The following is a 22423-nucleotide window of genomic DNA, read 5'->3' on the forward strand; positions in this document are numbered from 1 at the left end:
TTTTTTTAATTTTTGCCACTGAAACTAGTGTGTATGAAACCATCTTGAGTCACAAGCACAAATCAAGTTTATCTGTGTTTCTATAACACATGTCTCTGCCGCCTACTGAACATAATGTCTGGAAGAGATATTCTTTATTCTTCATTAACATCTAGAGGGAAACAGAAGGGATGAGTATTTCATCGCTAAATCCTTACCCTCAACTCTCCTTTAACTCTAAGAGATTTTACATATGTTATTAAGAACAAAATTCTTGGATCTTTTACTTTTTTTCTACTAAGAAAATATTCACCAATAGTAAACAGTGATAGAAGACAGAGAAATAAAAGTAAATTAAAAACATGTTTTTTAAAAGCTATAGAAAACTCCTCCCTTCTATACTGATTTTTAGAACAATCTGACTAGTCATGATTTCATCCTTGTTAACTTTCCATTATAGAGCATTGCAATTACCCAGTACAAACAGTAGCATATTGTTCTGGATGATTTTAAGACTGTGGGCTCTCTTCCCTTAGAGGTTAGTAAGCTGGGATGCTGCAATCTGACAGGCAAACAACACATGTCTGAAAAAACCATGTACCTTCCTAATGGATCTTATGCTTTTTAATGACCACCAAGGAAGTTACTTACACCATTGATTACAGAAGACAAGACTAATCTGGGAAAATCACTTCATGCAGAATTGTATGGTGTCCTGAATAAAATAAAGCTGCGTCTAAGAAGTGCTCAGTAACCAAAACTACAATCTGGGCAGGACAGCGATCATCTGACGCTGGTGAGAGGTGAGCGCTGTAAATGGCTAAAGATTTGATGCAATATCAGGAAAACCCAATTAAGGTATACATATGGGGAGAAGTGGTTAGGGGAACAGAAAGAGGAGATGGAGAAAGGTAACAGGCAACTTGGGATTGCTGAGAGGCAGAGGGTAATGGAAAGATGAAGAGAGATGACAGGAAGTCCACCTGGGAAAAGGAAAGACACAAAATCATACTCACTGCTATATGGAAGTTACATTTACATAAAAAATAAGGGTCGTTTGATATTTTAAGAAATGGCAGAAATACATTGAATGTAACTTAAATTCAAGCATGACTCGAAGACACTGAAGTTTTGTGTCCCCCATCTCAGGTTTAACAATCAGCCTGGAGGAAGCTGCTGTTAGTGCACTGACCCATACCAGCAGTTTATAGGATCTTTTTACTCAGCTCTTCAATGCCACCCCAAGCATCCCAGTCACATGATATGCTTCAACAAAACCAGGCCATTAAAATATGAGCACAAAGGAGCCACATGCTCTAGAGCACACTTTTTAGGACCTCAGGCCCACCCTTGTCCTTTATTCGTCATCACTCTCTCTACTTACAAAGTTTAGGAGCAGTTTGGAGATTAGTTTCTGTGGTTTGTGGCTGAGTTGCTGACTTGGGTGTTCTCACCTCAGGGTTCCGAGTGGGTGAAGGGAAGGACGGTGCAGTGGATGGCAGGAAAGAAAAAGCAAAAACACGATGCTTCGGGGTCGGTACCGTGGAAGGTTCAGAGGACACGACAGCATTGTCAACTTGCACTGTAACTTGAACCTCTGTTTCAGACTGAGCCCTAGAGACAGGTGAAGTATACGCCTCAGATGACACCCACACAGCTGAGGCAGCAGCTGGATCCAGAGAAATAATAGGGTCCTGGCCTAACCCCCCAGGGTCAAGGTGAGTAGGAGAGTCATACTCAAATATCTTGTCCACAAATACCCACTTGAGGCCGGCAATGCAGAGGCAGAGGCTGACCAGGCAAGCCAGAATGGGGACAATGCAGATTTTCTCTGAGTTGAGACAACCTCTGAGGCGCTCAGCTTCCAGGCAGACACAGCAGGGAACCGCCAGTCCAGGGGTTCTCCCATCTTCAGTCTGGGTCTCTGGCATGTCTTCTGCTGCCGGAAGCCCCACAAGAGATGGGTCTGTACTCAGCTGAGTGGAGGGGCTGGAGGACCTCTCAGCAGATACCTCAGACATGTCTGGGGAATAGATCTCCATCGGCTCACCTCCAGAAGGCCTGGCCTAACTCACGGTCCATTACCATGCAGAGCCCCCCCCAACCAAATGATACAGCATCTTACAGGGGGAAATCGATAAGTCGTCCAAGTCCAAGGCCATTATCAAAAGCAAGAGGAGTTCAGGAGGCAGGAAGGGAAAAAAGCCTCTAGCAACTACCAAATAAAAGTATATCGTAATTCTTTACTGCTGTTTCTGGGCCACTTTTGCAGTTCCTTTAAACGCTTCTCCAAACCATCCCGGCTGGTCAAGAGGACAAGAGCCAAAATAGAAACCAAGCTGACTGTTGGTCGATTAAGTAAACCAGTAGCCCAAACTGAAAGGCATGTTTCTCACCTCGAGCATCTGAAGCTGGTATCTGCTTAGATGGAAAAAACAACTGTCATGCAGTAGAAGTAAGAGCAAAAGCAGGACCAGCGCTGGCGGCGGCGGTGGCAGCAGCGGCGGTGGCAAAAGAGGCAGCAGCGACAGTAGCAACAGCATCCTGTCGTGTTAACGCGACGGTGGAAAGAGGCTGAATCATTACAGAGCAGCAGGTGCCTGCCCTCCGAGCATCACTGCAAACAGTCTCATCACAGAGGATCTGAAGGGAAGAGTGCGGCCAGGAGGGGCGGTAACTCCCTCCCTGCCCTGCCTCCACCCCCACCCGCAACCACTCCTCTTTGTCCTTCCTGAGCGCTCATTCACTTTCTTCCTCTGCGGCGCTCCCCTTCTTCAGTCTCTTTCTCTTTCTTTCCCCTCCTCATTCAAAGATGTTCTCTCTCTCTTCTCTCTTCTCTCTTCTCTCTCTCTCTCTCTCTCTCTCTCTCTCTCTCTCTCTTTCCACCCTCCTCTCCCAACCCCCACCCTCTATCCGCACTCTGGAGCTGCTGGCTGGTCTGAGTAAAATCAGTATACCCAGCAACACAGGACTGCCAGTGACTTCCTATTTTATCCAATTAGAAGGGATAAAGGCCATCAAATCAAAGAGAAGCAGGCAGGCACCAGTTAAGCTTAGTCCCCATGGCCCCCAGCCCTTTTCTTCCTTTTCTCTTTTTCTCTCTGCAAAAGCTGCCCCAGTCCTCCACCCCCACCTTGCTTGCTTTCAGTCTGGCTGGTTCTCTTTCCTTCACTCACTGTTGGGTCAGTAAAAGCCAGCGATAGATGCTGGCAATCTAACAAAGCTGGGATGGGGCGGGGGCTGTAGGTGGGACTTTATGGGTTGGACCTGAGGCTTGGCAAAGTCTGATATCTGATTCCTCCCTAGAGAGGTAAGCTTTTCAACAGCAATTTCTCCCTGCCTGCTGCCGAGAGATAGCATTCCTTCCCCAGCCCTTTAATAAGTTTTGTTCACCAAAAGGACTATTATTACCTGCTTTTCAACCAACAGAACATTTTTTCCAACCATGGACAGCTCTGCCTTGCACCCTTCTCGCAATGATCCTAAAAGACTTTGTAATGTCCAGTGTGAAGCGCAGTGTATGCTGGGGGGGGGGGGGGGGTGGACTAGAAAGGGGAGAGAGTTTTCTAGATCCTTACTGTGGTCCCCTTTGAATTTCCACTTCCCTGTCCCACCCACTGCAGTCCTAGACTGATGTCAAGCTAATAAGAAACACTGGTAAGTAACAGAGCTACGTAGGAAGGGAGCAAAGGCTACCACTTCATTTTGAAATTAGCTTTCCTTGTGACTCCACACTGCGGAGGTTTGAATTCCCTGGGCGCTGTAATATATACCACATGTCTTCAGCCATAACCACACTGCAAGTATTAAGAAGAGGTTTTCTGTAAGAGCATGCCTTTTGGGTTAGGTTTCAATAGCTTTACCTTACAGATAGTTTCAATGCTGATTTTTTTTCCTCCTTTTAAAACAGCAGTTGTCAAAAGACCAAAAGAAATGTACTGTCCTTAATAGAGGCAGGCTCCCCTAAACTTCCCGTTTGTTGCATGTCAGTGCACACTTTATGCATCTGAGCCTTTAATCCATGGTCTACTGTGACTGGGCACCTGAATGGTTTCCAAGGAACCATTTTGTTCACCTATGTCAATAGGAGTCTTAAAAACTCCCTCTAAATCTCCATTATATAACCATCACATGAGTCCCAGAAGCAATAAAATTTAGGGCTCATGTCCTGAGAAAATCAGCTTTAAGCATCTTACATTTTGTATAGCGCAATCACCACTGCTTTGAATTCTTTTTTAAGCTTTATGTGGGCATGAGATAAGAATATTATAATTTCTTTCAAGATGACATTAGTCCATAATTATAATTTAAAGAGTATTAATATCTTAAAATGTGTTTGCAGTACTTTAGCTAAAAACAACAAAAGCCTGAACCAATTTGTATAATGGTAATTATGACTCTGACAAGCTTGGGTACAAAATGAGTTATCCTTAAGTTCGCCTCTACGTAACCTGCACTTCCATACTCCAAGCCAGTTTTTAAAAATAATTCCTATGCCTATTTTTCTAGCTTTCACTATTTGATTTTAAAGCAGTGAGAGTTTTCCTAAAGATTCTAGCAGTGGACATGAAATTCTATATCATAGAAAATCTATATTGAAACACTTAAAGAATTCAAACTTGGAGGCATTAAGATTTTAATTATCAATATTCATGTAAATATTAAAAAACAATAAGCAAGTAAAAGTTTATGCTACATTAGGCTAATTTATAGTTCCTTTAGAGGTCACCCACTTTAAATATGTGGCACTTAACTTCTCAAGTCTGCCCCAAACCAAAATTATACTCAAGTATAATACATTGGCATTTCATCCACAGTCAAGGTCATCTAAGTTTCAAAGACCAAAATGGGGTTCAGGGAACCCAAGTAGGCAGGGAAGAGAGATAACCAAAAACAGTAACCTATAGTTAAGAAAAGTAGTCCTTAACTTATACCAATAACAACTACTCACCTTACCTTAATCATTAAGAGCAAACATAGTCAGCAGAAAAAGAAATTACTGGGCACTGCTCTAGTTATATTAAAGATGCCCAACACTTACAAAGGAAAACAGCATATTATACAAAGACTAGGACAGAACAGAGACAGACGTGTGGGCTACCACGGCTGTTCTTTCCCCTGGACCATACAAATCAGACTGTACACATGGCCTGTGCATGTGCCATGTGCCCTCTCTGGAGATGAGGCAGAACCTGGTGGCACCTTGGAGCTCAGATCAGCTTGCAGAGAGCCAGCATCTTATAAAGTTGTTTCCCACCAAACTGCAAGGTGAATGTAATTGAGGAACGGGAGTCGGACAGGAGGTAAAGAATCAAAGGAATTTTCTATTGATTTTACTCAAGACTAGGAACCAGAAGTTGCCTTTAACCTTTTATTAAATCCTCAATAGGAATAATGAAATGAGGAAGGGTAGTGTACATGGGATCAGGGATTGGAATTTCCTTCAGAGAAAACATACCTACTTGTAGGAAGAACTGCAAGGATATATCACTGTAACCCTTTAGACTCCACCCCATTAAAGCCAAGGAACACCCATATTACCATATCTCCTTAGAAACCGAATAAAGCGTTTTTACTACCTTTTTAAACCCACATTGCCACCTCCTTCATAACAACAACAGCTACATGTATTGAGCTTCACCTTTGTGCCAAGAACTCAGCTAGGTTCTTAACATACATTAATTCTGATCTTCACAAATCCTGTACATCTTGAAAACAAAGAAACAGACTCAGGCAGCTTAGGTAAGTTAGTCATGGACACACAGTTTCGAAGCTACAGGACCGAGATCTGAGCAAAGGTCTGACTCATGCTATTTCTGCTGAAAAATACTGCTTCCCTTTTTAAATCAAGGAATACATCTTATTATGTATTGCTTACCTATTGCTTCAATGGGAGAATAAGTGAAGCTGAAATAGTCATTACTTCTTTAATGTAGTTGGTAAACAAACTTAATGGTACCTAACTTCCAAAATAACGAACCTTATACATTTTGCCTAGTGAGTTTCAGAAGTTATAAGGATTAAGCATAGACTATTTATATAAGATCTATTTATAGTTTAAATTGAATGAACTATTTGGCAGTCTCTGTTCCATGTTTTTTTTCAGAAAATTATTTCAGTTGTATAGTGCTGCAAAACAAAGTTCCCTGAAATAGCTAAAAACAACCACCACTGTATTATATCTCACTAGTCTGCAGGTATACTGGGTTCAGTTAAGTGGTTCTTCTGCTCCTTTTGATGTCAGCAGAGGCTGAACAGCTGGAGGTGCAATTGGGCTGCAACATTCAAGATGGCTCACATAAATGACTGGCAGCTGATGCCAGATGTGAGCTAGGAGCTCAGCTGGTACTGTCGGCTGGTGCACCAACATGTGGCCTCCCTACGTGGCTTGGGCATATCACAGGGAGGCAGCTGGGCTCTGAGAGGGAGCATCCCTGCAGGGAGGAAGTGCGAGTTGCCATTCCTCCCAAAGACTTGATCTGGAAGCCGTGCCTGAGATTCAAGTATGGAGCAAGTAAATCTTGATGGGGAGAGTGACAAAGAATTTGCAGCCACAATTATTCCACCACAGAAGGTAAGGAAGTAAATGTCAGTAAGTCAACCTGGGTTAAGAAGAGACAGTAATATAGAAACGGATCTGTCAGAACAAAGTAAAAATATACTCTTATTTCTGATCCACTTTCTTAATAATCCAGCTTCCATCTAAGCCAGCTTCAGTGAAGAAAGAAATCCCATTATATCACCAAATAAAATATACTCAAATTCCTCTGCTACCTCAATTCAAGCTAGGCTATTTGATTCTGCATTAATTTTGTTTATTTTACTATCAGAAGTACTTAGCATAGTTCTGACAGATAAAAAAAAGATGGTAAATACCATTTTGCTTTTGACCATATTACCCAAACGTATTTTCTCTTTTACATTATTTTTTCTGTATTTTGGCTAGTGCACTGTGAAAATGTTTGTCTCTGAAAAAGTTTATCCTTGCACCTAAATTTTAGGGCTGAAAAAGTAGAATGTATTTCATGTTAATTCCACGATGACAACAGTCATTTCACTTTTGGATTACCATCTTTAGACATGCGTATGTATAATTTATCATGATTTATTGATTTGCTAATGAATTAGGAAATCAAGATTTTCACAACAAAGCCTCAGAGCTTAAAGGTTAGCCTAAAAACTTGCTTCCTATGAGAGAAAAAACTAAGTACCCAAATGGATCTGTGAGCCTCTTCCACCCATCTGAAAATCAACCTTCAGCTGAAGTCTCAGCTCTGCCATAGAGCCTCTTGCTTCCAAGTCACAGACCCAGCATTTCTTTACTATTATTGGGGCATATTTTCAAAGTTTAGTGTTATTATTTAATTATGTCATGTAGATAGGACTGAAGAATCCAATTCTTTGGAAATCAGATCTATCAGTAAACAGGTGTCCCAAACCTAGAGCTTTGCTAACTATTCAGTACATATTTTGGGTGGTTTTGTTTTTAAGAGATTGAATTATACAGATTATGGTGCTTCTAATAAGTTGGCAGACTTTTTTCATATCATCTATCTATTCAAAATACCATCTATACTCCCCTCCATTTTGTTAGATTATTTAATGTCCAGTTCAGATACATCCTTATCATATTTTTGTGATTATTCACAAATATGCCTCTCATGAATTTATCTGTTACCCCAACTATGCTTAACTCTTGAACACCTCAGATCCTTTCAGTGAATGAAAATTGGGAATAAACTAAAATTTAACGGTTTTTCCTGGAATTTTTCTCTTATCAACTAAACAAAAGAGATCTCTGAGGGCAAACCAACTCCATGTAGTATTCAATGTTCTTCTACATTATTCATAATGCTAAATGGTGAGATGAAACTCATTTCACCTTACTGGAAAGGTATGTTTTCTCTACTTTTAGAAAATTTCCTCAGAGAAGACAATGTGACTTAATTTGGGGAATTATTTTACGAGATGCTATATCAAATGTTTGATATTGACTGTGGGTGTGCTCATTTTGTACCAAGATGATCAATTTACTCTGGCACATTTTGTTCTTCATGAGTATAGAGCCTTTGTAGCTCAAGATACAGTAAATGACCTCAAAGATGAGGATATGATAATTTTACATAGAAAGATTTTTTTTTTATTAAACGTGATAGTTATAATCACGTGTTTACTTTACTTTGAGAGGACCTATTATTTTCTCACTCCCCATAAGTAAAACCATTAGTTATATACAGCCACAGTTTATTTTATTTTTAATTTTACAAGTCACTGGACATGTTTTGGAACCAAATGGAAATGGTGGTTGTTCAACATTATGATAAATGCAAATAATTTGTTCACATATAAAATGGTTAGTTTTATGTTATGTGAATTCCAACTCAGTTGGAAAAAAACGATTATACTGAACACTCATCATGGTTTTGATTTCAGCTTCTTTAACATTTAACTTTAAAAGGAAAACCTGTCCTATATGACTGTGGACTGCACTAAAATAATGAGATTTTTTAATGTGTAGGTTTCCCTTTCTTCTACAAAATTTTAGTAGGTCACGTGGCATCAAATCTCTGACATTTATTAACTATGAATTCTGAAGATGCCATACTGCATCCCAAAGAACTTGAAAGCACAAATAAAGATATAATAAATTGACATGTCATTGAGAGTTTCAATTCAAAAGAAGTTTTATTATAAAATGAGAAAGGTTTGTAACTATCCCATTTTTATATACCTAATATTATTACTCATTGTTCAATTTCATCCATTCCCCTATTTAGAATATACTAGAAATATGAACAAAAGATGGGAGAAAAGGGGCAGTTATTCTGAATTATCTGTATTTTCCACACAGTGTGCTTTCTTGTGAAACGTGTGATAAACTCACCACCAGAATGTAAGTTCCATGAAGGGCAAGCACTTGCGTCTGTTTGCATTGCTATAGCTCTACTACCTCAAAGGTGCCTGGCACACAAAAGGCATTCAGTAAGTACTGTTGAATGAATACATCAGTATGGACACTCTACTAAAGGGGGATGAGTAAACTATGGGAAAACATCTCTAAGACATGGGTACTCCAGATAGAGTTTTATTTGTGTGAATAAATGCAAATAACATTAAATTACTCTGCTTATGTATGTATAATAGAAAGAAGAAAAAACAAAAGGAAAATTACCTTTATAGTGACTACTATGATGTTATATAAATGGATGGTCATTCATAATGTTTACCAGAGCAATATATATTGGATTCCTTGAACAAAGATATTTGTTTCCTTGAACAAATAACTTTGCTTTGTTTCCTTAATATTCACTACTATAAGGTCACAGCACAGGGCGACACACCTAAGAGAAAATTTCTGTTTGTCTGTTTTATCCTCAAGCCTTATGGCAAATGTAACAAGGGATAATTATATATGTACATATGCATAAAAGTATGATCTCATTTAAAGAAAATAATAAGGGCTGTACTTTGGTGCAGTAAGAGAAATTAAACATAAGGAAAAAATGCTTCTGATAATCGATGCTAGCTTAATACAAATTCCATAAAGTTTCAAAAAGGAAGTAATTGAATTTGATTTATACTTAGACACTAGCTATTTGTTTATAATTCAGTTGCTTGTCAGCTGACTCTATAAACTGGTCTCCAAATCTATCTAGATATAGTGTGGAGTACAGCATATCACTTTCACAAATGCACTAGAAATTTGTTAGTTTGATTTTTAAATCTTCTGTTCAGATAAAAACTGTTGAGCATAAGAAGGTCCACATGTGAAGGTAATTATGAATTACTTATAAAAGAATACCACCTACTCAAGAGACTCTGAAACATCATACAATGCCATGTATAAAATAAACCCTCACAATTTACCCAGAATAAAGGAAGCTTGGGGAAAGGAATTATCTGAAGTGTTCTGATTTTAATTATAGTCCAAATGTATAAATCTGAGATTTAAGCCAGAGGAAACATCTTACAATATACATTTTCCTACACAGTTCTCTCTCCTTGCTCCTGATCAAAATGAAAATATGAAGTTGCATCAAAGGAAAAAAAATGGAGGTATAAATATACATGCAGTTTCCAGTACTGATTTGGCATTCCAAGAGAGCGACCTAACTAGCAATAGTATTGTAAGGTCATAGCCTTAAAATGCGTGTAGAAGCGCAAGTATCCCATTTAAAATCAAATGCTAGCCTCATATTTTGCTGCTGCTTCTCAGTCCAAGGGGTGGAAACTTTTTCTGTGGCTACACATTTTGTTACTTTAAATATATGAATTTGAAAGTCATAAGACAAAAATATCTTATGATTTGACCTCCAATTCAAAACTTCCAATCAGATTTAAGAACGACTTGCTTCTATTTCAGAAATTGTTTGTAATCTCAAAAATAATTAGATTTAAATTTTCCATTGACTGAATGAATATTGGAGCTAGAACAGACCTTACCCATGAGTTTTATTTTATATATAAAAAGTAAAGGTTCAAAAAGGTAAAAATAAGCTGCCAGGAGTCACATCAAAATTAATTTCAGTCAAGACTAGAATTCAGGTCTATTGCTCCTCCCCTTCCAACTCATTTCTACAAAGGAAACTCTTTAGTTATGTTCTGCCAATGTAGCTAGAAAGGAACAGTAGAGGGGAGGGTTTAGATTTTGTGTCCCTGCTGCCACACGTGATCCCTATAGAAATATCTCACTTTGACCTTTGACTGTGACTGTGTCTACTTGAAAGTTTATTTAATGCTCCATGACCACGTTTGGTCATAACTCTACTGAACTTTCAGGCCCTCTTCCTGGAAGTTATTCAGGGACCAATATTCATATTTGAACGCAGTTATTCAACAGCATTTCATCACACTGGGAGAAGACACAGAATGTGGGCAGTTGAACCCAGTAACTTTCACTGAGAATAGGCTAGAGATCAGAAATTTGTTAAACAATGGAAACATTACAATGAGCTTTACGCTTACAAAGGAAGGTATAGAATAAAGAGACTAGTGGATGGAAGGGAGCTTATCTTCAGGAAAGAAGATTGTCACTTCAAAATAGGGACCAGCCTAACATTATTGCAATGGTTCAAACATATACAATATCAAGAATTGCCAATATCTGAGAATTGGTGAGTCAGGGTGAGGTCTCCTTTTAATTTGGAGAATTAGAAGACTGGCACAGGGGAAGGAGTGATTGTCAGGAACAGGAAAAAGAAGGCTGCTGATGACTGAGTTATACTCTGAAATATGATGACTAGAAAATTCCAGGTCCAAATATGATGACTCACCCCAGAACAACCTATATTCTATTTGTCGGCCTAACCAATCACTTATGTAATCTTTTAAAGAATATAAAAACATATTATCATGCATACCGGGATATTTAGGGGTAAAATGCATTCATGTATGCAATGTACTTGAAACTGCGTCAAAAATAAAAAGTTGATGGGTAAATGGGTAGATATTTGATAAAACAAATATAGCAAAATGCCAACTGTAAAATTTAGATAGTGGGCTTAAGTTGTTTATTATATAATTCATTCAATTTTTCTGTATGTCTGAAAATTCCATAATAAAATGCTGGTAAATATTTTTAAAAGATTTTTTCATGGCTATTTCTGGCCACCATATACAGCAGAGAACCTGTCTTAATCTACTGTAATAGTTTTATTATAAAAACTCCTCAGCCAATGCCAAACAACATAATTTACCAATTCCACATTCAGTAACCTGTACTTTGTCACCTCCCTTCCTCATCTGGATGCCCCTCCCCCAACCTTCTCCTACCACTCTTACTTTAAGAAATTGACTTTTAAGATTAATCTCAAAATTTTATCAAGAATATAAGATTCATGTAATTTGAACCATTAGCTAATGACAATGAAGTGCTTTATATGACAAACCATTAGTTGCTGCAGAAAATCTAAGAGCTTTTCCTGACCCCTTCCCCCATACCATTTATTTATTGAGAAAGGATTTTCTTATGCTATACTTTAATCACCAGGGAACTGAAGCATCTATGAATAATGTGAATAGGGAAATTGTAAAGTTCACTCTACTGACAAAATCAGAACGGTTAGACAGTAACCTTCACTCTCTTGGGAAAAAAACAAATTAGAATCTTTTTATTGTTAACAACATTCCCGTCCTAAAAATATCTTTTTCAATGGTCAACTGGTCAGTGGACACTGTAAGGCCCAAGGCTCTGATAGAGAGGTTGAGCTTCTCCACTGCTGTATTTCCCACCCAGCTATGCATACAGATATCTTATAAAACTATTAAATATTTATGATGCGGTACAAAGCCCTTCTAAAAGCATCTGTATTTAACTAAATCATGTCACTGACAGCAAGAGGCATGCAGAGTAATTTAACCTAGCAGGAAAAGTACTTCTTTTACATATCATTGCGGTGCAGAGAGTTTCAACCATATGCTCTTTTCTGCCCCTACATACCTCCCATAAGAAGGATAAGCTTAACTGAAACGGTTCAAGAGGCTTTTAGACAGGCTTCTCAAATGAAACATAAATCTTTTGAAGTGTTTCTCAAAAATTCCTCCTTGAGGCTTTGCCATGACTCTGTCACTAGAGGTCAGGCAAATAACCCATTCTCAGGTTGTCTTCTTAACCCCAGGTTAAATATCTGAATTCAGCCCAATCTTTTCTTCTATTGTGACCTTCCAAATGTTTACTACTGTAGTCTACTACTGACTGATACCAAAGTCATCCAGAAGGATCCCCCTCATTCTACCCTTTCACTCATAAAAAGACTTCAAGGAAAAAATTTTTGAATAAGTATATCAAACGTTAAATTATTGTTAACGAGTCACACCCTTAAAGCCAAAGAATCTATTGTGATAAGTATTACTAAGCAGTTTCCAAGGCACCTGAGCATTTGGTAATGCAAAAGAATAGCAGAGAGACTCTGAAATTTAAAGAAATAAAAGTGCAATGGGAAGGTAACATATTTTTAGGCATCTCAGGCTCAGAGCTAGCTGTACTTCTGGTGACAGGTAATTTAAAAAAAAAAAACTATGACTGAGAAAAAAATGTGTTGCATGGGTACAAAATAATTATTTCAGTATATGTATGCTGTCAAAAAATCAAGACTAAATGCTTGAGTTGTCCAACTCAAAATGAAACGATATTACTGAAATTCAGCCAATATACAGCAACTGAGGAGGAAATTTGCTGCTCAGCATTTGAACTTCTTCTCACAGTCTGGCCAGTAAAAAATAGAAAACCTAAGAATGACCTGCTCCTCAAAAACAGTAAATTTCATATTTAAGGTCACCATTAATAGCCACCATTTCTAAAGATCCAAAATATGTGTTAATTTATCTAGCTCTCCATTCACCATCCAAAAAAATGTTTACTGTGTGGCTACTTAATACCTAAGTCCCAGGCACTGTGCTGGGGCTTATAGATTTGGTAGCAGGAAGGTAAAAGAAGGGCCAACCAATAGTCTCTCTTTTTTTTCTGAAGCAGCAAGTAAAGTTATCTGCCGAGAGTGAAGACATGAATGCAAATTTTGACAGTGGTAAGGAATTTTTCTGTGGAGCTCTACAGTACTTGGACCCAAATAAGACTGAAGTTAGGGGAGAAAAGAGGAAGAGAAGAGAACAAGAACAATTATGATAACGAGAACATATGTGTTCATACATATTACAATTTCCACTTTGGACAGATTTACTTCTCAGAACAGTACGCCTTTTTCCAACACCGGAATTGAATCCTCAACATGGGGTGGTCCCGTTAATTATGCTGTGTGGCTTAACTCTGGCATGATAAAACCAATTAAATGATGTTGACAATAAGTACATGAATCAAAAAACTTTAATTTACTAAATAGTATGATGTCTTATTGCTGCATTCTCATATTTCTTCCAATATGAACAAGATGAGGGAAAAAGACATGCTATAAACCCAGAGCTTAGCAGGAAAATTTAACTTTTCTCTTTCAATTTTTAAAAAGAAATTAAACTAATATTTTAAAACATTTTTCAATTACAGCAAGTTAAAAATTATTCATAGTAAAGTGAAAAGGGAAGATTTAGCCTTTAGTTAGTGCCACTTCTGCTACAGATTTCCCATATAGTTTTTAAAGCATGTGTCTTTTCTCAGTTTTTCCAGACACATTCTAGGTGGACCTTTTCCCTGTTGCCTTTGATAACTTAATTCATTCATTCATTCATTCATTCACTCATTCATTCATTCATTCATTTATTCATTCAGTAATCATTCAGTAGTGCTGAATATGCACCAGGCCCTACACAAGGCAAAGAAAAAGAGAGAAAGAAACTGCAATGGTTCCTTCTTCCATAGTGACACATTCTAATGGAGGACTTAGTTTTCCTAATGCCAATCTGGCACAAATGCAAATACTTCAGAAGTGAGAGTCCACTGTCTTATGATGAATTCTAGTTGTGTGGTGGACATACTATGGAGTGATTTTTTATTTTTTAATGAGCCTATCAGGAAACACTGTTTATTGTATACGCATGTGTAAGTATCTGAGGTTGTCCTTCACTCAGGATTTAGTTATGAAAATGTTTTTTTCTGATAGTGTTTTGTTTTGACTAGTGATTGAAGAAGAATACAGAGATTCAATTCCAGAAGGGACCATGTCGAGGCAAGAGGCTTTTAGAAGTATTGGACAAGTAGAGGCAGAAAAACATACTCCATCTATTTCCATCCTCAGTAACCATCAGAAAATAATTGTTGCCCGCATCCTCCACCAAAAGAAAAAAAAAAAAAAGAAAGCAAAGAAAAGAAAATAGTGAAAAATAAATTAAAACCATCCACCAAAACAGACTAGGCTAGAATAGTAATTAGATGGTGGTTTTGTTTTTTAAAAAATCTTAGTGGCTTGATTGTTTTTGATGGGTGGTTCAAAATAAATAAATCCAATAAAATATCAATACATTTTATTATTGGGTTTTTTTGGTCAGTTTAAGACCTTATTTACTGGTTATGCCAACACATAGTTTTAAAGGAGAGTTAGCCACATTTCCTGAATTGCTGAGCAAATGTTTTAATTTCATAAAAATTCTGAACTTTTAAAACAGAAAGATTCTTGTAATCAAAATCAAAGAGAAAATATTCACACAAATATAGATCTGATGTCAAATTCCTTGCTTATAGAAACTAGTTTAATCAATGAGGAAGTCCAACAGGATTCAAAATAATAAGTATTAACTTTTTGACTAACGTTAGTTCTGGTAACTACTGAGGCTCTGCAAAATCATTGACATGGCAAAAGCTAAAGATGACCAAATATAAGTTTTACAATTAAAGTTATAAGCTATCATCTTCATAAATATATGAGCTGTTCATATGTGAACTGATGGTAATTAATCAACCATAAAAATATCAGGATTAACATAGTTTATCTAGATAGAAACATGATCTTTCCTTCTTTCAGTTACTTCTGATGAAAGTACACAAGATTCTAGAGTAACCTATTTCTCATTCAACATCTAAATCAATTTGAAATTTTTATCCTTACAACATAATTTTAATGGCAAACACTATCATTCTATGAATGTCCAATGATGGCATGTTCAGTGGAGAAAAGGATATGTACTGGGATAGAACTTTCTTTTTTTTGTTAAGACTATTTGAAGGTCCATTTTAAAGGATATTGTTATAACAATTTTCACTTTTAAAAATTGGTTTCTCTTGTTTAAGTACCACTATCACTGAAGCTCAAAAATAAAACGTTTTTCTAATTATGAAAGTTTATAAACATGTATGTATAAACTATTTAACTAACATAGCATTTTTCCTTCTTCATTTCAAAGCCAATAATGTGTTATGCCATCAAGCTACCTGAGATATCAGTTATTATCTTTAACCAATATCTCACTATTGTTCTGAGGACGAGTACACCCCCCCCAAAAAATAAAGTCAATGGATTCTGTGCAAACTAAGACATTTTTAAAATGAAGAGTAAATTCGATCTAATTATGAGCAATAGAGTTTCAAAGGTCCTATATTAACGTTACAAGCAATTTTCCATGTTGAATTAAGCACGTAGTTTAAGTCAGCAAAGATATTCTTTTTATATATCTTGTTTATATGTCTACTATAAATATCATAAGCATTCCATTAGCATTAACCCAGTGATTAATGCATATATGATGGAGTCAGGTTCTAATCAGTAATAATAACTGCCTAAAACTATTTTCCCAACTGTTCATCTCCCAACTCTTTTACACTAACAAAGACTTGCCTACCAAAGTCTAAGGGTTCATGTAGTTACAGGAAACCAGATGCATTATTTATAAGGATGCAGAGGCTAGAAAGTTCAGCTATGCCGCTTACCCTAGCAGTAGTAGACTAAGCTATTGGCAATAGGAACCTTGCCAGTGCATTAGAAGATGAGATAGAAGGGATGCCTGCCAAATAAAATAGCTAAGTAATAACAAATGTTAAAGAGCCTTGGGGGTTGGAGAGAGTCCTGAGCTCACTGCTGAAGCATAATTCAGATCACCAAGCTTTTTCAGTCAATGCAGAAAGAAGAGGTGTAATCCCAATTAATTCTTTGTGTCTTACCTTAAGTGCTTGCTTTTTAATTACAGTTATACATGCTTTATTTTTTATACCACTATAGTATCTATATACAAATGAGAAAATTATAACTGGTATAAAAGAGGTATGATACAAAGTTATCAGATTTCAAGTTCAACTATAATTAATTGTGTATTTTCATTGTCTACCCTGTTTAGAAATCCATATCTGTTTTAGAACAAATTGGTATTTTACCCCTTTGATTTCAAAGAAGAAACCTGGCCACAAAAAAAGCCACAATTTCTTATTCTTCATGTGTTCAAAACTGATATGTTGCTACAGACAGATACCTGTCATGGCTTTAAATAGATTTTGAGATAGTGCCATTCAACTTTCATTTTCTGTTTGATCATTGTCAGTCACTTGGAATTTACACTCCAGTGCAGCAAAAGGCTTTAAAGTTAACAGCAGCAAGGGATGAGACTGCCATCTTGACTGGAAAAAAAAAAAAAAAGCACCCTAAAAACTCTCAAAATAAGTGAATCTAAACACACACAAAAAAGAAAAGTCATTGTAGGAATTGTTAAAACCACATATCAATCTGGAATGGTTGATATCAAAAGGAATGGTTTTTATTCTGCATCTCAAAATTTATCTGAAAATTACCATAAAAATCAAGGATGAGGTAGTTTAGGCTACATATCATATATTATGTTTATTCTTTTCTTTCAAAAACCCGAGCTCCAGAAATTTAATGCATACACCTTTTATCTACTATAACACACTCATCATTCTCCCTCCATCCCAAATGTGTGTGTAGAGGTGAAGGGGAAGAGGTTCATGGTATTCCTTCTAAAGTATCCAAGTACCAAACAAAACTAACTCATTTATTTAGATATATAAACTTCCTATTCTTAACGTCTTTTATCATAGTAAATGTGTGTATATATTTCTGTACCTTGTGCAGGAACCTTGCTTGAGTCATAGAACAGATTTGGTCCAGGTTATCTCATTAGGGAAAAACACAATTTTTAAACATAACTACACTTATCACATGACCTTTAAAGAGAGTAGTATTACTGAGGTCACAACAAGAGCCCTCTGAGGGTTTTTATGTTTTTTTTCACCCTCTACTTCTGCCTTCATTGGGTAAAAAGAACACAGGACATGGAATCAGAGAAGCTGGAGTGAAATATTGCTTCTGCCACCTGTTGTATAATCTTGACAAATTTTGAATTCGCTGAGCTCCACAGTTTTCTCATTATAATGAGACTAATGATATCTATTCTCTGATGAAAGCACCTGACAAATGTTAGCTGCTCATTAAAAGATTTTACTATTTACTTGATTATTAATTATTATTATTATTGATAATAAAAGAAACGCAACCTTATTAATGATATGGTGACATTCCCTTACTCCTGACTCTTCAGCACCAGGGAAAGGACAGCGACCAACCAGTTAATAGGCAGATTTTCAAATAATGTGTAATAATCCCATCTAAAGTGAAACAGATTTTGATAAATCACCTTCTAAACAAGTATTTATCATAAAATGAAGAAATATTCCATATACAAAAGCCAGAAAAATTTTAAATAGAAGCATACAGAGTGTGAAATACTTCTCAAAATGTTTAAAATTCTCTAATACATATTAAGTCAAGGTGTTTTTTTTTAAGTTTAGTTTCAATATTTAAATATATGTCTTCATGATTTAAGATTTAGGTGGTCTTCCTATAATTAAATATGTATACAACTTTAAAAAATGGTGATAATCTAATTGAAAATTACCTCACTGTTAATGGTTACATCCATTTAATAAACACTTCCTAGGAGCCAGGAAAGTGGTATGTTATGGGAATGGAGACACAAGTAAACCAAAATTCTTTCCTTTAAGACCTTACATTCTGGTTTTGGAACTGATGTGCACACCTGTATCCAAAATAAGTGTAAAATTGTTGTCTGAACAAGAACTCCCTTGGAGACCCAAAGGAGTACTGCTGGGGTGGAAGATAATCTAGCATCTCAATGTAACAATGACATAGTTAAGAATTTGTTTTTATTCCTTGACTGGACAAAAATGTTTTTTTAAAATAATTTCAGAGTATTGTTTAACATACATACACACACACACACACACACACACACACACACACACACACGTCTGCCCTTCTCTTTAGAAAGGAGTGAATGAGCTGTGATGTTGTGACATTTTGAAAATTAATGAGGTTATAGCTGACCCTATTCTTCATGAATACTCTCTCAACCAGAAGCTTCTAATAGACTCATTCCTCACTGTATGTGTTACCCAAAAGGTCACAGCCAATATTCTAGAAGCTTTTTAGAAAAACAAGCAGAAAGTTTTATACTCATTTCTGTTTGTATACATGTAGTGGATGTTGTTTCATTTTTATATTTTCACTAGGCTGGACAATTTTAAATCTCAGCCCTTTTACCTGCACTTTAAAGGTCTTTAAAGGTTCCAATAATCGCCTTATGTGCCCTAGAGTCACCTATTTCCTTCCTAAAGCTTATCTTGCTTTCACACACAGTCTCATTTGCACATACAAGGTAATTTTCCTGCCCCCATAATCTATTCATCCTAAAACATACCCAAAGACTCTGTGTACGGTTTATTTTTTCACAGATAACTTGAGGAAAATCTGAACAATGATGCATTTCTGCTTTGGAACATTAGGGATGTGAAATTAAGAAACGGCTATGAGGATAGCAGAGAAAAAACATCCACGTCGATCAACTAAAAGGAAATGTGCAAAATGTGTCAAGAATCTACCATGGCCACTTAAATAATTTTCTCTCAGATATAAGCAAGGCTATTCCTCTTCATATTCCCTTCATATCACATTTATCATAAAAATACCCTGTCTGGCAATGCAGGTTCCTCCTGGTACATTTCATCGGAGGTGGGACATGTTAGTTTTACAGTTTTGGGGGGGCATGCGGAATGCAGAAACTTCCTTCTTGGAGCCTTGTAGACTAAAAATTATAAATAACTATGATCTGTTCTCAAAATTACATTATTTGTGAATGACATGGAATTTTATAGGTTGATTACATAGCTAGATCTCTGGGTTAAAATGTAGGCTGTTTGTATAGAACACTATGAAATAACATTGGATATATTTTCTCTTGCAGGATGGATTTTTTTTCTTAGTATATCTTAATTCCCATAAAAGATATTTGCAGTTGAAAACTTGATCAAATGACATAGAAACTGCTTGTCAATTAATCACTGCTTTTAATAAGTGAATTTTAAGAAAATTGAGAGAGTAATCATGGAAAGAAAGATTTTGCTTTCCACTATTTAATAATTTTAATGAATTAATTATTTTACTAGACATGCATTTTCAAGTTTGCCACTTCTCCCACCTTTGGGTCAATTGAATGACCTTTAGAAAAGAAAAAAAGGCCTTACATCATGAAAATAAAATTTTTCAAAAAATTGCAACCTTTCCATATACATTGCTAGGTAACTTAATCAAAAATACCTCCTCAGATATGTAACATGTCTCTGTAAGTCCATCTATGCATAAGGGTAGGTTTCTGATAAACAGCAGTTCCATTTACCATTCTGTGATTATGCTCCTCTAAAAGTTTCCAGTTAAATTTCTAAATCCTTGAAAAATTCCCCAAACTACTTTCAAAGCCATACTTAATATGAATTAATTTTTGATACCTTTTTAATCTTCATTAGTCTTTTACTTTTTTTAAGCAGGATAAATTTCAAGATTCAGATTTGTTGATAAAATTATTGAGCTTTAAATGTAAAGCAGAAACAGCAATTGACTACTTATAAACAGAAAACAGTAAAAAAAAAGAAAATGAAACTACCCAAACATATTTCCTTTTAGATCATATACCACAGAATGCATAAATGTATTCTCTCTTAATCAATATTATTAAAGAAAAAAACTTGATTTAACAGTCTGCCCCCCATATTCTACTCCGTATTATGATTATGTGTCATTACACACAATTAGCATAATTAACCACAATTAACCTTTCTACTTTACTGCAAACTCCTTCAGCCCAAGGATTAATCTCTATTTATCTCCCTCAACCATTCCTTTCTCCAAGAAATACACATCACAGTTCCTAGCATCATGCTGGAACTTCGTAGGAACTGAATTATTAACTATTTGTTTATTTTATTAAAGAGAGGGAAAGTCCTCAGTAATCTAAGAATCAAATAGCAGAATAGGGTCATCAAATTTTAATCCTAAATTTACCACTCACTTTTTTTTATTTATTTGACCTTACTTGTCTCTTATCCTATCCCTATTTATATTTTACTTTTCTTACTATTGGAATGGAGATGTTAATAGCCAAAAATTCCTTCCAAAAATTAAAAGATTGATGAAATTTTTCATCATTACAAATAAGAGTCTCTGAAATATTTAACAAAGCCAATCTCAGTCTGTCCCTCCCTCTCTCTCCTTGTCGCATTTCTAAAAAGCTTGATATTCACTGAAGAAAAGGGTCTGAAATATCTGAGCAAAGAACAAAACGATAGCTCATATTTGATGAACAATTCAACCTAAACACCAAATCTTTTAAATAAGAGATAGTTATGGACTTGGATGAAGATGAGCACAGCTTTAGGTTATAAACTACACCGGCGCATATAACTGGTTATTAAGATTTTGCTGACCTCTGGTAGAGTGAGAGACAAAATGAAAAGTGCTATTCAGGCAGTTCTTTGATGATTAGTTGAACTATGTATACAGAGCACCTTTATTAAAGAAATGAATTAATGCTCGATGCATTATAATAAGAGTGGGGCAGAGCAAAGTGAGAGATGACTACAGATGAACGACAAGAGACAGGGCCTCCTCTAGGTTTCAGTGGTGCCGTCTGTGAGGCTGATAAAGCCTGGATTAGTGTGATCCCACTGAGTTTTCTATGCAACATTAAACGGAATGAGCTAAGCATGCTGCTTTTTCTTTTCTTACTGAAAGGAAAAGTGAAGAGAAGAGCAAAGAAAAGAAGAGAAGACAAAAGAAACCCCTAATCAACATGCAGTTATTCTGGCGAAAGAAACTAGTAATTTTTCAAAATCTACTTAATCACGGATATTTTTTAAAAATAAACTGGATCCAGTACTCTTTGACCTTTAAATCCAAAGTCAGAACATTTTACATCTTTCAAAACGCTTCCCATGGATTGTAATTTGAAAACTGGAACTCATTGTTTTACTCTATCTTTCTTCAGAAAAGCCTGAGTTCCTGGATTAAAGCTGAGTGTATTCCTAAGAATGATTACAGGGAGCTCATAGGTACTAATAAAGAGTCTTTTAAAAATGATGTTTTGATTGTATTCATTTTCTACCTCATTGTTTAAAATGGTAACCTTGCTTTTATTTGATCTTCCCAATTAATTTTCAATAACATCTATTTTCAATTTTCCTTTAAAATTCTCTGTGACTGGTACTTATTTCCTGATTCTTCTCAAGTTGTCTGCTCATGCGCTGCAGAGGGCCGTCCTGGTTTTGCCTGTCTAGCTTCTTTCCCCTCCTTTAGGTACAGAACCCTGCTCTCTGTAATGAACCTATACCATGCAGTTCCCATGGGGCTGAGCCCATCTGCCTCACTAACCCAAACACACACAGCAGAAGACATCTGACCCAGCCCCTGCCCAATCAGTCATTAATCTCCCTGGATACAGTAATTATCTTAGGGGTAGGCATATGATGCAAGCAAAGCCAATCAAATTCTTCCTTAAAATTTGCTGTTTTAATAAGGGAGTCGACTGTCTCTTTATTTTATTTTATTTTTTTTAGATTATGAGCAGAGGGGATTCAAGCTTAGAGATACCAGCAGCTATCTCCCTGTCAGGCAGAGAAAACCCACTAAGAATGAAACTAACATATGAAGAGGAGCAAAGCATGAAGACTAAGAAACCATCCTATTATATCATTTGAGCCTCTGGA

General features: G+C 36.3%; 2 protein-coding genes across 13 annotated transcripts in view; both read right to left on the reverse strand.

The window, feature by feature from the left end:
- Positions 1-22423, reverse strand: part of NRG1 (neuregulin 1) — a 977086-nt gene that overhangs the window by 108342 nt on the left and 846321 nt on the right. For 2 of the 12 annotated variants that reach the window (XM_019743163.2, XM_019743170.2), the window contains exon 1: positions 1364-2022. The exons of the other annotated variants lie outside the window; for them this stretch is intronic. In XM_019743163.2, the coding sequence (XP_019598722.1) occupies positions 1364-2021 (658 nt within the window). In that variant the 5' untranslated portion in view covers position 2022. Of the gene's footprint in view, positions 1-1363; positions 2023-22423 lie in introns of those variants that run through there. 12 annotated transcript variants of the gene reach the window in all.
- LOC141571039 (uncharacterized) lies at positions 2334-2807 on the reverse strand. The gene has a single exon (XM_074329687.1). It carries the CDS (start codon positions 2520-2522, stop codon positions 2334-2336), a length of 189 nt encoding a protein of 62 aa, XP_074185788.1. The 5' UTR covers positions 2523-2807.

The sequence above is a fragment of the Rhinolophus sinicus genome, linkage group LG04, assembly GCF_036562045.2.
Source record: "Rhinolophus sinicus isolate RSC01 linkage group LG04, ASM3656204v1, whole genome shotgun sequence".
NCBI classification, from domain to species: Eukaryota; Metazoa; Chordata; class Mammalia; order Chiroptera; family Rhinolophidae; genus Rhinolophus; species Rhinolophus sinicus.

What these genes read in the sequence shown, in the direction of transcription:
- LOC141571039 (XM_074329687.1), bottom strand. Translation starts at nt 2,522, where the DNA reads ATGCTGTTGCTACTGTCGCTGCTGCCTCTTTTGCCACCGCCGCTGCTG.